Consider the following 18,325-nt stretch of genomic DNA (forward strand, 5'->3'; position numbering starts at 1 on the left):
TTTTTGTTGCTTGTTTTTCTTACCCTCTACTTCAACTTTTTCTTTTATTTTTTAAGCTTTGTTCTTATTGGATTAGTATAATAATGACTGAACCCCATTTGGTCAAAGTATATTATCTTTGTGGTTAGAAGCAAAGCATCAGTTTTATTAAGTTTATTCCTCAAGAAAAGTATTATATATCTTTCAACTCCTAAGGATGGATTACATTGTCAAGCCTATCCATTGGCATTCCATCCGGTTTGCAGGCTGGACCGGTCAAAGCCCATTCATGTTTATAACTTTTTGTTCTTCAAAGTCAAAACGTTCAAACAAACATTGGGTTTGATACAAATGGTAAATAATTGATTAAAATACCCTTATAGATTTTTTTTTTTTTTTTTTTTGAATGGGCAAAAATACCCTTATAATGTTGTTACATCATGTAATATCATTGTCATTTTGGAGAAAATTTCCTAAAACACCTCAATTTTAAAATATACATTGAGGACATAAATGGGTCTGCCTAGTTCTAGCCTGGCCTTCTTAATAAATAGCGATACAGCCCAAAAATGATTTGGGCTATTTTTCACTGCACAAGCCTGGTCATTACAGGCCAGGCTAATATTTGGGCCAACCTAGCCCATTGATAACCTTTGAATGAGGCATAACTAGAAAATCCAAAATCAAACAGTTTTATGCTTAAGAGTTAATCCCATCATTAGCATATGATCTCTTCAGTGTTTGACTATTGGGTAATAGTAGGTCAAAGTAGTTACGTACCTGTTGAATTGTCCATTTTGGGATTTTAAAGGTGGCCTTTCCTAGGGTTCAATACGAGTACGAGATAGGAGGAGAAATACAGATTTCCAAGCAATCAGTAAGGATTTCTAGGGATCAGTACCCCAAGGAATATGTGATCGGTATAGTATAGGTTTTCCAGGGATCATTTCCCTTACCATCTCAGCCCTTGGTTAATCCAACTCACTAGAATTTTGCTCTGAGAGTAGTGGGTCTATTGCGGACAACGCGCCTTAGCCTTATCATCAAATATACCTCCAAATATTTAATTTGAATGCTCAATATTATGTCCATACTTCATTATCAGTTATCAAGTATGTTTTTCTTTTAATTTTTTAATATATTTGCTTATTAACTATCTAAGAGAAATATTTTTGGATTATAAAGAACCAAGAATTAAAAAACAATGAAACAAAAACCTAGTTAAATTAAAGAATGAATTTATGACACTATAAGTGCTCTAAACTTCCTATCACACTCACCTACTCAAAATAACCCAAGTTATTTAATTAAGAATGAAACTTATTAATTAACAAGACTCCATATTAAATAGAGTGAGGATCCAGAACGAGGTCCCATTGCTATAGCATAGGAATGATGTTTACGTAACATATTTTGGTAGGAATTTTAAGAAAAATTAAACTCCTAACTAAGTTGATTTTTGCATGGCACACATCCCAATGTATTTGTTTTCCAACAAAAATGTGCCATGAAGACACCATATTTTACTTTAGGAACGGGGACACCGTTTTAAATGGTGACTCTATTCCATAATCTTCCTTCTAAATTTTCTTGGACCTACACTAGAACATCCTAATGATAAACACTCATGATAGAAATCCTTAAAATGTTCTACATCTTTCCATTCCTTTAAATTACTCAACTTTTCCAAACATTTCTAGATTATAATAGATTCTTAAAAAAAAAATTCCCAATAACGTCGCATGCACAGTGACTCATCCCTTAGAAGGGAAAAATTAATAATGTATAAATTATTTATATCTATAAATTATATATGGGTCCATATCTAAATGAGCTTGTTGATGTGTTAATGTACCCTGGACATGCAAATGAAAAATGGGAGCTGATACATTGTACTTGGATAACAGCATCATAAATTGCAACAACTGGGGTCTCTCCATTACTGTGGTATAAATCACTCTTAAGTCTATCTGGTCCCATAGAACTTATTTTATCCCCTGTTTGTATCAACCCTTTATGGTTAAGCCCTTGGATAAGAAGAAGACTCATTAGTCACAATTCCATCTCTTCTAAATCAAACTATAACCACTCAATTCATAACTCTATCTCTTCATTCATTCAATGCCCCATGGTTACATTTTAACTAGATGACATAGATGTGGCACCTGCTATATAATGGAATTATATACAAACTAATACACCGAAACTCGGTGTATAAGCCGTATGAGTGCCCATTGATCTTGATCTTTGCAGATTATTTTTATGATTCTATCACTGTAATCATGATGGTAACAAAATTCTGAGTGGCGGTTGTTATTGATTGGGAGTCGGAACCGGTAGATGTGATGGTTGATTGTAGGTAGAGATGGGTTTATGTACTGAAGTTAGATGCATAGTTATGTAGATGATCATTCTTCAGCACCGACATTAATAGATATGAGGTAATGTTGGTTGAGTTAATGTGACATCTGACCATTAGGAAGGAGAAGATCCAAAGAGCGTTGAAGCGTTTGAATTATTTGAGTCCAAAAAGCAACTTTTCTTCTTCTCTCTATCACACCTTTTGTTTTTTGTTTTTTTTCGTGTGCTATATTACTGTTACTTCAAAGAAGTTTAAAATGCAAAAAACCAATGGCCAGAAAGTGCACGTGTTATCTGTTTTTATAAATTCTTCTCCAAATTATCACAATTTTCCAGTTAAAGCTCCGTAACATCTATTGATGGAGAACATTCATCTGCTCGAACCGGTTTGACCCTTGGTCAATTTGATTGGACCCATATATTACATTCATTAAAGAGAGATTTACCGGGCAAACCTATCTCTTGCATTTATATAACAATATTTTTTTTACTTGATCAAAGTTTATTACTCAACAAATCTTAAAGTGCGACCCATATCTTTTAAAAAGATCAAATACATGTAATGCCCTAAGTTTTATAAATTAATATTTGTTATATTCTCTCTCCTCTCCCCCTTTGGTCTTTTGAAGACATTGAGAGGATATAATGGGTTTTTGATAAAAAAATACTAAGAGTATTATAAGTATTCAACCATTTACAATGATGTGAGTCCCACTTCAAGATTTATTTAGTAAGAAAAACATTTTCCTAACTAAGAAAAGTTTCCTGACAGACATTGATTTGTGGCATCCAAAAAAAGGATCTAATGCCAAATAGTTGTAGAGGAAAAAATTCTAACTACTTTGAAAGGAAAAAACAAAAATTCATTTTCAACACCTTTGATTAAATTCAAAAAATGTTATTTTTTTTTATTTTTTATTTTTTTTTAATTTGAGTTTTTCCATGAAATTTAGAAGGATGTGGTGTTAGATTGCTAATGTGATAATTCATGTGGGCCCAATGACCTTTAGTAAGAGTTATAATCTTACAAAATTAGTCAGGTTAGCTTGGTTCATAAGGTAAGGTTTATTGCATAACAAACTTGATAAAGTAAGGGAGGTATAACTTTTTCTAAATTATCTTTATTTATAATGATAAAAAGGTAATATTCACCCATTAAATCTAGTGATTCACTAATGGAAGTGATTTTATCACAAAATTCAGTTGGACGTGATTAGACCATTGATTTTGTGGTTTTCAAAACATTTTAATTATCTTATCCACATAATAAAATTTGAGTCTTGATCATATACACTTAGGGAGGAGGGCTAAAACTCTAATTCCACACTTATTTTAGGGTGCTTTTATATTTGCTTTCATCATCTCCATCTACGTTTATTTGTGCTTTCCTCTCACTTTTTAGGACCTTTCACTTGAATATTTCTTCTAGTTTGAGATTTATTCTATCTTTATTGAACATGCCCAAATTATCTTAGTTTGTTATTTATAGTAGAGTTACTTGTCTATTTTCTTCAATGCATTCATTTCTAATTCTATTTTTCCTAATCTTTCTATCTTGTATTTCAAAATGAGATTTTTGTTACACTGAATTGATTACTATGATGTTTATTGACCATTCAAAATTCAATTCCATAAAGTATACTTGGTCTTACTAACATCTTGTAGAATTTCCTTTTAATTTGATTGGTATGCATTTGTCCCATAATGCTTTCAAAGTGCATTGTTACTTTAACCATCCAACTGTGATTATGTGGGTAACATTTTCTTTAATCTCTCCATTCTTATGCATGATAGATTCAAGATAATGAAAATGATCGTCATGGAGTAATTCTAGACCATCAATTTTTATTAGACATTAGTGTCAAGACTAGATATAATTCCATTTATATACTCAGGCTTGGTTCTATTAATTATTTGAAGTCTTTGGATGCCAACTTATTTCTCCAAAGAAAATACATCATTCTCAATTGATAACACGCAAACCTTGGAGAAAATATAATCCATCAAACCTTAGAAATGATCAACAACATGAGCAACTCTCTTGAAAATTTATCCTTCATAATCAATCAAAAGTAAAGTTTGAAAAGAAGTACAACCACACTTTAGAAAAGATTAATGTCATAAGCTATTTTCCATAAAGAAAGCATCATTCTATGTACATCAAGCATGAAGCTTGGAAAGAAGGAAATTCGTAAAAATAGTAAAAAAAATATCAAGCAAACGAACTCTACTCTTGAGAAAGACAAAATATCTTTAGCAATCTATTAAGCATGAAACTAGAAATAATGAGCCATATGCAACACCCTACGAATACTAAGAAACATGTCAACCAACCCTCATTTTCTTTCACACAAAGTTGGATTGTTAATCAGGAAAAAACACTTAATTCCAAAAGCGAGTGTAAACTAAGATTTGTTTCACTACCATCATGAATGCTAAAATTACTTTGGCAAGAAGCTTTATTTAGACTTGAGATATATTTAAAATTTGATTGAAAAAAGATCTCTTCAGCATAAAACTACATCCATTTTCATGAAAAGAATGTACATGTGCAATAAGATCATAGACAATGCCTCGTGAAATCAATTAAGGCTTTCCCAGAAAGATGTGACCTCATGTCATGGATTTGACCTTCCAACTTACATGATTATTAATACATATTTCTTCTTTAAATATGAGATCATACTCATAGCCCTCCTACTGTATTTCCAAAGACGCATATTAATCAAAAGCTCTATTTTCTATCAGGTCAACAATCAATAGTCAACGATCAACAAGATTAAATAGTTAACTGGCTGGGACCTAAGACAATAGGTTGGTTTGAATTTTAACTGATAGACTGGTACTATGGGTTGGTCTAATCGGTACTTAACTTAAAGGATATGGGTAAGGCCTTATATAAATCCAACTGGGATGGGTTTGGGCTGATATGGTGAGACCTTTTGTATGATATATCGGGTTTTTTTAATAAAATGGGCTTAGACTTATATACCTTTGGTTTATTTGAGTATTACCTTTTATGAATATAAATAAAGTTTTAGGAAAAATTTATATGTATTTTTATTTTTTTTATAAACATAAACTTGTCCAAATTAATTAAGCCAAGGTCCAACAGTGGCCTGACCAATTTGACATTTTCTCTTTTGATTTTTAAAACATTGATTTGAACCTATTAGCAGATTGTTTGTACAGTTGTTTAAGATAATTTTTGTGATCTTTTATGAAAGGAAAACTTTTTTATTTTGATCAGATTGTTGTTTCATAATTTAATAGACAATACAATTTAGCACCCCTCAAGTTTACCAAATTCTAAAAAATGCTTCATCATTTTATAGTAAAAAATCTCATCAATCCTCATGCCTATCTAACTCTTGTTTTTTAAAAGTTATTATTTTTATTTGGATTCATAAAATGAAAAGCTTTAATTATTGTAATAATGGGCATACTGACACTGAGCAGAGTAACTTGACTCATAGGTTGACCATGATACCAAACCAACCCATGATCAATATTTAGAAGGTGGTACTCAACACTCAGAAATTGACACATATCAACATTTTTGAGAGTGACTGATCAAAAATTAAAAAGACAATTATGCGGGTGTTGTGGCCAAGGCGTTATGATTTAAAGTTAGGAATTTGAAAGTTCCTTAAATAAATAACTATAAAAGATAAATGTATATATATATATATATATATATATATATATATATATATATATATGATTTTGATTAGAAAATATTTGTAAATTATATTAAAATTGTGATTGATTTAATTGTCAAAATGTATTAACTAATGTAATCACGTAATCCAAAAATCTTATCAACATCATCTAGTCGAAAGATCAAAGACTAAAGTCCGATCAAGATAAAGAGCTCGCACTTATCAGTGTGAAATTGTACTTGCATTTTGTGACCAAAACTAAAGATGTATTATGTTGTAACCTTTCACTTATTATTGCCAATTACCTAACTTCTACAACCATTTTTAAACCACAAAAAGTACTCGAGAAGACTTGCCTCAGAAGTCCAATTTAGCAACTCTGATTCTTGTAGAATTACTTCCACTGGAAGCTCACTGCTCAAACAAGTCTTTAAAACTTGAAAAAATAACTTTCAAATTCTACACTCTTCAAAAAAAAAACTAAAAAAAATCTCAAATCCATATTTTACATATGTAATATGTTTCAAAAGAGCCAGAACCCACGATTGAGACGCTTGAGCCATCGGTCTGAAAATGATTTTTTTCTTCTTCATTTTTAAAGAAATAATGATATTTGCAAAACACTATTAAATATCTATATGTTAGAATGTATATAGAAATACTTACAAAGGCCATTTGTTTGCGTGAGTGGTCCGATCAGTGGATAACTTAGAGAATTTTTAAATCCAATTATCTTACCAAATGATCATGACCATTTAATTATTATTTTTTATTTTTAATTTTCAAATTATAGAGCAGTCATCATTCATTCATTGATCATAACCCAAATGAAGGTAAATGGAGTCAATTCCAACCACACGATTCAAATCTTTTTTTCCCCTGATCTTTATAATTCAATTTAAAAGAATTAAAAAATAATAATAATAATAATAAAGAAATTAATTTCCGACATTAAAGAGCAGACACGGGTCCATATTAGTTACTAGCCACATTAGCATTCTCTATTGGGACGGACCAAGGCTACGTCTCGTCATGTCTTTCTCCAATGAGAATCTGCCACGTGGACATGAGAGTAATGATAATGGTCCTGCAGTTAGGGGGGACGTGGATCAGGCAAAACGTGCTAACGTCGGTTGTTGGACCTTTGACTATTACAGCGTGGTACATGATGTGGCGTCCCATTCGTATTTTTGCGATTTTCCAGATGGAAGAAAAATGATCTATTTGTCGTTTAGCGTAGAAGGTTTCTGTCTTTGAAAGACGAGTTTCGTTCTTCTCTCATTCCCCCAATTAAACTCCTTTATAATTAGTCACAAATCAAACCAACTGTAAATTATACTTAATATATATTTTATTTAATTGGCATAAAATTTTTAGATCTTTTCGGTTGGTACCTACTTTGCCACGTGGCTGCCTCTAAACCCAGTTGGTAGCCATCTAGCCTCCCAACTTTTACAACACATATATCCAAAACAGTAGCTAAGATGTCATATAATAAATCCCATTAGATAATAGAAATCTTATAATTTCATTATTAGGTTTTTTTTTTTTTTTTTTTTTAAGCCTGAAATCAGGATTGAGATGAGAGGAAAAAATAGATTTCTTAGAGATGAGTACAAGTTTCTTAGGATCAATACGAAAAAAATGATTTTATTAAAAAAATTTGGATGAGTAATACATGAACCTTAATACGATATTGATAAAGATCACATCAACCAAGACATGAAAATATTCTAATATAAATATTTTATTTTTATTAATATTTTCTAATATAAAATATTTTAATTGATATTGCTACATATATTATTTTTCATCATTACCTTTCTTTTGCGATTAGATATAATGCAACTTGTACATCATAATATGATGCATCATATTCTCTTACAGTACAATTTTTCAGAGAAATATTTCTTTGGATCCCTAGAAATATCTTTTCATCTGAGTTTTTCATATGATTTAACTTTTTTTTTAATCTTATGGAAAAATGATTTTTACTATTATAATGAGATAAGGAGGGGTAAGAGATGTTTGAGACAAAATTTAAAATTTTAACATTAACCCCACAAAATATTTTAGGATAAATTTTCAATTAATTACAGAAATTTTTGGTACTTTCAAAATATTGCTAATATTGACAAAATGTTATCAAATTGTTAACATCACGTAATGACTTTGTCAGTATTAACAATATTTTGAAAATATTAAAAACTTTTATAATTATTTGATAATTTACCCAATATTTAAGCTACTTAATTATCAAGATTTATTCATCTAACCACCGCATCATAATCATAATCGTTACGTTAATCTTTTTTTAAATTACAAAAAATATCCTTTGAATTCACAATTATAAAGAGATATATGAAAATGCTCTTACAAATTTTTTGTGAGGATGATCTCCTTGTCATTGAGATCATCCTCACCAAAAATCAGGTCAATCTGAAACTTTTAACCCACATAGGACAAAACACGTTGTAGATATATAAGTAGATATGTGTGTACACGGATCTTGATCCACAGGACGTGAAAATTGAAAATTTTGACAGAAAAAATTGACGAGCCAAGGTCTACGAAATTTAGAAACTGAATTTTGACAGTTTAGGACTGTCGAAATTCTTGATGTTCCCAGATTTGACAGCTTAGAGCTATCGAATTCTCCCATGTTTTATTAATTTGACAGTTTCGACCTGTCGACTAAAATTTTGGCAATGAAAAATTCGACACTAATTCGACCTCTTGGTCAGTCGAATTTTATGAAATTTGACGGCCCCATTGTGCCATATATATATGTTCAGCACCCAACCATTTTTGTCTTACATGGGTTAGAAGTTTTGGAATGGGCTGATTTTTGGTGAGGATGATCTCTATGGTGAGGATGGGAGATCATCCTCACCAAAAATCAGCCCATTCCAAAACTTCTAACCCCATCACAAATGCTTTACAAAAAATGGACGATCTACGATTTTTCAACTTGTAAACATGGGGTTAGAAGTTTTGGAATGAGCTGATTTTTGGTGAGGATGATCTCCTCACCATAGAGATCATCCTCACCAAAAATCAGTCAATTCCAAAACTTCTAGCCCATGTAAGACAAAAATGGTTGGGCAAATTGTTAGGTAAATGGTTGGGTGCCGAACGAGACCATATATATATATATTATATATATATATATATATATATATATTATATATATATATATATTATATATATATATGGATTAGGATCCGTATACACATAAAGCTACAACATATTTTGTCTTATATGAGCAAAAATGTTTGGAATGGACTGATTTTTTGTGAGGATGATCTCTATGGTTACAAGTTGAAAATTTTTAAACCATCCAATTTTTGTAAATCAGTTTTGATGGGGTAAGAAATTTTGGAATGGGATGATTTTTTACAAGGATGATCCCCTCACCATAGAGATCATCCTCACAAAAAATCAGTTTATTCTGAATCTTTTTAATCATATAAGACAAAAACGTTGTAGCTTTATGAGTAGCTTTATGTGTCTTCAGAACCCGACCCTCTATATATATAATGATAAATTATGATATAACACTTCATTATGTATTTGAAATATCGAAAATAATTATTTAAATTACTTAACAAAATTTTTAAATCTTCCATAAATATCATTTCTTGCAATGCATGTGGACTTGTATGCCACCTACTAGTATTTGGTTACTGAGTGAAGTTCTAGTACAGGTACTCTCTGCAGAGATTTTTTACGCCTGAACGTGCAATGGGGCACTGTTTTTCTTGATTTTAGATGCCTGAACGTGCCATGGGGCACTGTTTCCTGTCTCACTCATCCGTTTAATTTTGGTTTTCCAATTAATGAGGTACGATAGAAAAATCCTCATTTGGTAATTAAATTTGATCATTTTGTCATGGTTGCTATACATCATGAAGCCTGTAATGGAAATATGTTCTCTTCGAATGGTCATAAATCCAACGACTCTTGCGAATTGTGCATAGTTTTTATTTTTATATTTTAGAGAGATTTCATTGTCAAACCAACTTTTGCTAACGCCACCCCAATTCATGTGTAGATTACCAAAGAGTGGCATACATCTTGAGGTGGCGTTGGTAAACGGTGTGACAATAGAAGCTCTCTTTTTTTTATTTTTTATTTATTTTTATTTTTTTATTTTTATTATCTGGACTTTAACACAATCTTCTAAAACTCGAATGTCCACTGACCTGAGTCAAATCGATCACTCACAAGTTTACTTGGTTCAGTCAAATAAATATCTCATTGAATTTTTTAGACATTTAAAAATAATTGTTAACAAATTAAAATAGAGAATTTTTTTTTTCATATATATAATTTTCAAAATGTTTGTTGCTGAACATTTCCATATATATATATATAGGGGGCGGTTCAAGGGCCATCTGAGAAACCGTCTAAGAAAACTTTCGTTTTTCAAAATAAGGTTAGAGGTTTTGGATTGAGCTGATTTTTTGCAAGGATGGTCACTATGATGAGAAGATCATCCTCACAAAAAATCAGCTCAATCAGAAACTTGTAAATCCATCAAAAGTGATTTACAAATTAGTGATAAAAAGTGGTAAAAAATCGACGGTCCACATTCTAAATCACTTTTAACGGGGTTAGAAGTTTCAGATTGAGCTGATTTTTTTTTTGGATGATCTTTCCATCATAGAGATCATCCTCACAAAAAATCAGCTCAATCCAAAAATTCTAACCCATATTTTAAAATTTTATTTACCGTCGAAAGTTTTCTTAGACGGTTTCTCAGACGGCCCTTGAACCTGACCCATATATATATATATATATATATATATATATATATTATATATATATGGGGACGGTTCAGCAGCCCTAAAGTTTGCCAAGTTTGGTGCCAAACATTTTTCAAAATATGGGTTAGAAGCTTTGGAATGAGCTGATTTTTTGTGAGGATGATCTCTATGATGAGGAGATCATCCCCACCAAAAATCAGCTTATTCCAAAACTTCTAACCCCATCAAAAGTGATTTACAAAAATTGGACGGTCCACGATTCTTCAACTTGTAAACTAGGGTTAGAAGTTTCAAAATGAGCTGATTTTTTGTGAGGATGATCTCTTCACCGTAGAGATCATCCTCACAAAAAATCAGCATATTCCAAAACTTCTAACCCCATCAAAAGTGATTTACAAAAAATGTTTGGCACCAAACTTGGTAAACTTTAGGGCTGCCGAACCACTCCCTATATATATATGGGTCAAGTTCTTGCGACACACATTGCGACAACGTGTTTGTCTTATATGGGCAAAAATGTTTGGAATGGGCTGATTTTTTGTGAGGATGATCTCTGTGATGAGGGGATCATCTTGGCAAAAAATCATCCCATTCCAAAACTTGTAACCCCATCAAAATTGATTTACAAAAATTGGACGGTCTATAATTTTTCAACAAAAATTGGACGGTTTAGAAGTTTCATAATGAGCTGATTTTTGGCAAGGATGATCTCCTCACCATAGAGATCCTCACAAAAAATCAGCCCATTCTAAACATTTTTGCCCATATAAGACAAAACACGTTGTCTATATGTGTGTTGAAATGGTTGTCATTTGAACCTGACCCTATATATATATTATATATATATATATATATATATATGAACAGCGTTCCTAAGACTCATATTGGGACTCACATTGCGACACACCGTTTTGTCTTATGTGGGCAAAAATATTTGGAATGGGCTGATTTTTTGTGAGGATGATCTCTATGGTGAGGAGATCATCCTTGACAAAAATCAGCTCATTATGAAGCTTCTAGACCGTCCAATTTTTGTTGAAAAATTATAGACCGTCCAATTTTTGTAAATCAATTTTGATGGGGTTAGAAGTTTTGGAATGGGATGATTTTTTGCCAGGATGATCCCCTCATCACAGAGATCATCCTCACAAAAAATCAGCTCATTCTAAACATTTTTTGCCATATAAGACAAAACGGTGTGTCGCAATGTGAGTCTCAATATGAGTCTTAGGAACGTGACCCTATATATATATATATATAGGGTACCGTTCAGCAACAAACATTTTGACAAACAATTTGGCAAAACATTTTTCAAAACATGGGTTAGAGGTTTTGGAATGGGCTGATTTTTGGTGAGGATGATCTCTACGGTGAGGAGATTATCCTCACCAAAAATCAGCTCATTCCAAAACTTCTGGCCCCAGTTTACAAGCTGAAAAATTGTGGACCGTCCATTTCTTGTAAATCATTTTTGATGGGGTTAGAATTTTTGGAATGGGCTGATTTTTGGTGAGGATGATCTTCTCACCGTAGAGATCATCCTCACCAAAAATCAGCCCATTTCAAAACCTCTAACCCATATTTTGAAAAATGTTTTGCCAAAATGTTTGTCAAAATGTTTGTTGCTGAACATTTCCCATATATATATATAGAAGATCATCCTCACCAAAAATCAGCCCATTCCAAAACTTCTAACCCCATCAAAAATGGTTTACAAGAAATGGACGGTCCACGATTTTTCAACTTGTAAACTGGGGCCAGAAGTTTTGGAATGGGCTGATTTTTGGTGAGGATGATCTCCTCACCGTAGAGGTCATCCTCACCAAAAATCAGCCCATTCCAAAACCTCTAACCCATGTTTTGAAAAATGTTTTGCCAAAATGTTTGTTGCTGAACGGGACCCTATATATATGGGTCGGGTTCTTACGACTCCTATTACGACTCATATTGCGACACATCATTTTGTCTTATATGGGCAAAAATGTTTGGAATGGGCAGATTTTTTGTGAGGATGATCTCTATGGTGAGGAGATCATCCTTGCCAAAAATCAGCTCATTATGAAACTTCTAGACCGTCCAATTTTTGTTGAAAAATTATAGACCGTCCAATTTTTGTAAATCAATTTTGATGGGGTTAGAAGTTTTGGAATTAGATGATTTTTTGCCCGGACGATCCTCTCATCACAGAGATCATCCTCACAAAAAATCAGCCCATTCCAAACATTTTTGCCCATATAAGACCAAATGGTGTGTCGCAATATGAGTCGTAATAGGGTCGTAATATCGCTGTTCTATATATATATATATAGAGTAGCGTTCAATGGCCAACAGTTTGGCAAACATTTTGGCAAACACATTTTTCAAAACATGGGTTAGAGGTCTTGGAATGGGCTGATTTTTGGTGAGGATGATCTCTATGGTGAGGAGATCATCATCACCAAAAATCAGCCCATTCCAAAACTTCTAACCTCATAAAAAATGGTTTACAAAAAATGGACGGTTCACGATGGGGCTAGAAGTTTTGGAATGAGCTGATTTTTGGTGAGGATGATCTCCTCACCGTAGAGATCATCCTCACCAAAAATCAGCCCATTCCAAGACCTCTAACCCATGTTTTGAAAAAGTGTTTGCCAAACTGTTGGCCACGGATAGGGACCCATATATATATAATATATATATATGGGTCCCGTTCGGCACCCTAAGTTTTACCACACACTTTAACAAACGCGTTTTGTCCTACATGGGTTAGAAGTTTCGGAATGGGCTGATTTTTGGTGAGGATGATCTCTATGGTGAGGAGATCATCCTCACCAAAAATCAGCTCATTCCAAAACTTCTAACCCCATCAAAAATAATTACAAAAAATGGACGGTCCACAATTTTTCAACATGTAACATGAGGCTAAACATTTTGGAATGGGCTGATTTTTGGGGAGGATGATCTTCTAATCATAGAGATCATCCTCACCAAAAATCAGCCCATTCCAAAACTTCTAACCCATGTAGGACAAAAAACGTTTGTTAAAGTGCGTGGTAAAACTTAGGGTGCTGAACATTTCCATATATATAATATATATATATATATATATATATATATATATATATAATTATATATATGTGGGGGGCGTTCAAGGGCCAACTTTATATATATATTATATGGGTCCCTATCCGTGGCCAACAGTTTGGCAAACATTTTTCAAAACATAGGTTAGAGGTTTTGGAATGGGCTGATTTTTGGTGAGGATGATCTCTACGGTGAGGAGATCATCATCACCAAAAATCAGCCCATTCCAAAACTTCTAACCCCATCAAAAACAGTTTATAAAAAATGGACGGTCCACGATTTTTCAACTTGTAAACATGGGTTAGAAGTTTTGGAATGGGCTCATTTTTGGTGAGGATGATCTCCTCACCGTAGAGATCATCCTCACCTAAAATCAGCCCATTCCAAAACCTCTAACCCATGTTTTGAAAAATGTTTTGCCAAAAAGTTTGCTAAAAAGTTGGCCCTTGAACGCCCCCCTATATATATATATATATATATATGGTTTTAGGGTTGAGTGACCTCAAAACCCAGCTGAATCAAATCAACTTGACCAAGTTTTGAGTTGACTCGAAGATTTTAAAATTTATGCTTCAACCCACCACCCCAAAGTTGCATTGAAATATGTCAACCACTTGAACCATATATGTGTCCAATATCAAATATTTTAAACTGAAGACATTCTGATAAATGGACCACAATATACTTGCCCAAACATCAGCTTCATCCAATGATTTCAACCATCCAATTACACTCCAGTGGAGTGCATTACTACTATACACATATACATAGTAATATAAGAAGAAGAATATAAAAGAAGTAGACGTTAAAAATCTGGCGGGAAAAAATGTGGATTAGAGAATGGCGGGTCCAATAACGGCTAGCTATTAGCTGGAAGGGTAGTCTAATCTCAAGGAGAGCTGTCCATTTGAATGCAGCAGTCCCCATCTCTCTCTCTCTCTCTCTCTCTCTCTCTCTCTCTCTTTCCCTCTAAATGTTGTATAAAATCCCCCCCAATGCTCTCCATATCAATCATCCCCACACCATCTTTCTTTCTCTATAGTCGTTCAAACTATAACCATGGCCATACCCACATCAATATCACATACCAGCCTTTCTTTTCTATTGCTTCTCCTTGCATTCTCTATCTCTGTCACGGCACGCCCTGCTACGTTCCAACAGGACTTCCGTGTCACGTGGTCCGATTCCCATATCAGGCAAATCCAAGGAGGGACTGCCATACAATTAGTCCTAGATCAAAATTCAGGTAAAAATGTCGTGGGGTCCTCTAATTGTATACTTCATATAGATATATAACATACAAACAATTCAAATGGTTTGATATGCTTTCTTAGTTTAATTGAATTTTTATTTTATATTTTTGAATATTTTAGGATGTGGGTTTGCTTCGAAGAATCAGTACTTGTTTGGGGTTGTGAGTATGAAAATCAAGCTAGTCCAGGGTGACTCTGCTGGAACTGTCACTGCTTTCTATGTGAGTTATTTGTATGTAACACCTCAGTAATGGGGTCTTTAATGTGAAAGAATTTGACACCATATGTACTCACTTGATGGTTTTGTTATCTTTTATTGGTGTTTTAGATGAATTCTGATACTGATAACGTCCGCGATGAATTGGATTTTGAGTTCTTGGGGAATCGAAGCGGCCAGCCATATACTGTCCAGACCAATGTGTATGCCCATGGAAAGGGTGATCGTGAACAAAGGGTTAACCTCTGGTTTGATCCCTCAGCAGAATTCCATACTTACTCAATTATGTGGAATCATCATCATGTTGTGTAAGTTCTGTTATTATTTCTCCATGCATTCAAAGCTGTAAATAAGCATTATAAGAGCTTATATTGCCACATCAACATTTCTATAACACATCAAACACTGAAATTAAATTTGGTGGTCTTGGGTACATATATCCTCTTTATTTTTTAATGGCTGCACTCCCTTTCCATTTCTTCTTCTACTAATATGAAGCTCTCCCATTTGTAAAGACTCTTCGATCTCTGGAGGGTATAAAATTGAGATCGAATGAATGATGAAGATCAAATATAATATTCACTACTCGAGATCTATCTATTTTCTTATCCTGGTTTAGACTACTTTTCTTGGATGTGTCTATAAAATAATTTGATGTGTTAGTTGGTGTCTTAATATAAACTATCAAAATTAAGAATTGAACTGGTATACATCAATTGTATTGTTTTCTTCATTACTATAATTTATTAGCTATTGTTAATGATGGTGGTGATCATGCAGTTTCTCCGTTGATGATGTACCCATCCGTGTTTACAAGAACAACGAGGCGAGAGGGATTCCATTTCCCAAATTCCAACCCATGGGAATCTACTCAACGTTGTGGGAAGCTGATGATTGGGCGACAAGAGGAGGGCTTGAGAAGATTGATTGGAGCAAAGCACCTTTCTACGCTTACTACAAAGACTTTGTGATAGACGGGTGCCCCGTGCCTGGACCGGCAAATTGTGCCTCAAACCCTAACAACTGGTGGGAAGGACCAGCTTACCAACAATTGAACGTGGACCAAGCTAGGAAATATCGATGGGTTCGAATGAACCATATGATCTATGACTACTGCACCGACAAATCCCGTTACCCAGTTACCCCACCAGAATGCATGGCAGGTGTCTAAGGTGCCACATATACAACTCCATCTATTTTAAGTGAATGAGAAGCAATGGTAACCAAGATATAAAGGGAATAAAAATTATCTTTATGTTTATTTTTATTTGTGGTTGAAGCCCGTCTGTGGGTTTATTCTGCTCCTATAACCAAAGGTCAATATCTGTATGTCTGTAATATGTGGAAATTATTTATGAGAATAAATTCTGTGCATGGTTGACAAAGATAGCTTATATGTAGTTATTGTTTAAGCTAGAAGCATATATTATCTCACCGACCTTCAAATATTTGATTGAAAATCACTACTTAAAAGCGTTGGAATGACACGAAAGTCACAAAAATTATGTGGTGCCACGCACATAACCGTAGATGCTTTTTAATCGCATCTTGCAGAAAAACATCTAAGGTAATGTGCGCAACAATACATCATTTTGTCACCTTTGTGTCACCCCAGCACGACTCCTTAATTTGAGTAGAGTTTGATTCTTACTGTTTAAGCAGTCAATGGAAGTCAAAGAAAATATATAATTATATAATACTTAATTCTATATGTGAATTTTTAATTTAAGTTTTAGATCTAATCAACTCGAGAGATGGAGTTGTCATTTGAGTCAACATACGTGGCACTTGGACCTAGATTCAATCCAGGTGGATAGCTCAATTCAAAAGCAAAAGTCAAAATCTTGCTCAAATATTTTTTTTACTCAAAGTGGTTTATTGGGTAATATTTAGGATTTAAAATGGGTCGCATTTTATTCGAAATCCGAATTTGATTTTTAACGGGTTTGGTTTCTTCAAATATATCCAAATTAAAATATGGGTCAGGTATGGGTTGATGCCCTTGACCCGAGATCGAGATGGATACGGATACGGATCAGATACAGATCCATTCTTATATCCACCTGTATTCGAATGATATATTATTTTGTATGTTGTATCTTATTTTTTTAATCTATTATTTATCAACAAATGAGTATTCAGTGTAGTGGTTAAAATTTCTTTCCAAAAGGATGTAGGTCTTTAGTTCAAATCACATTAAAGCCATATTTTTTAGAATTTTCATAATATGACGCACTTAATGCCATTTTCTTTCTCCTACTCATATTTAAATAAAGAAAACTTTCTGATCTGATCACCTTGTAAAATTAAAAACATGATTCGATGCAATATAATTGTAGAGGACAAAATTATATGAACTTAAAAAAATAATTATTTTTCATTGTTAAATTTAAGTGTTCACTGACCGTCCATTTTCAACACCTTGGATCAAGCTTGAAACACAATATTTTTTTTTTTGAATATAAATATTTTCATGAAATCTAAAAGGCCGTGTTATTAGATTGTAAATGTGATCATCAATGTGGGTCCTACGAACCTTTTTAAGATTTGAAATCTATAAAAAATAAATATGTGGGCAGTAGTGAGCAAGAGAAAGAATCTTTCTTTTGTTGATGTCATTTTCGCCATATGTCAAATATTTGTTGGGCTGTGAGCAAACGTGTCAAGTGCGTGCGTCATATTATCAACACTTTATTTTAAAAAAATTAATTTGAAATGGTTTGAAATTATCTGACCCGAATAAATTAATTTGATCGGATCAAATCCGAATATATGTTTATTGAAAGTAAAACAAATTCGGATATGATTTGAACTAATTAGATTCAAATTTGAACCCAAATAAAAAATTTGGATATGGATATGGATATGGATATGGACAGACATATATCCTACCTGAATCGATCCGTTTTAAATCCTAACAATAATTTCTATACAATAATGATTTTCTGACTCTCTCTTTGACATACTCTCCTTCTACTCTCTGACTATGACATGTGACAGAACTGTATATTTTCTTCCTCT

General features: G+C 33.1%; 1 protein-coding gene across 1 annotated transcript; it reads left to right on the forward strand.

The window, feature by feature from the left end:
* Positions 1-14,835: 14,835 nt before the first annotated feature.
* LOC147406947 (putative xyloglucan endotransglucosylase/hydrolase protein 6) lies at positions 14,836-16,689 on the forward strand. The gene is made up of 4 exons (XM_086435299.1): positions 14,836-15,080; positions 15,208-15,308; positions 15,416-15,612; positions 16,085-16,689. Exons 1-4 carry the CDS (start codon positions 14,894-14,896, stop codon positions 16,473-16,475), a joined length of 876 nt encoding a protein of 291 aa, XP_086291425.1. The 5' UTR covers positions 14,836-14,893; the 3' UTR covers positions 16,476-16,689.
* Positions 16,690-18,325: the final 1,636 nt, after the last annotated feature.

Source organism: Akebia trifoliata, chromosome 3 (assembly GCF_017979445.1).
Source record: "Akebia trifoliata isolate Shusen 1 chromosome 3, ASM1797944v1, whole genome shotgun sequence".
NCBI lineage: Eukaryota > Viridiplantae > Streptophyta > Magnoliopsida > Ranunculales > Lardizabalaceae > Akebia > Akebia trifoliata.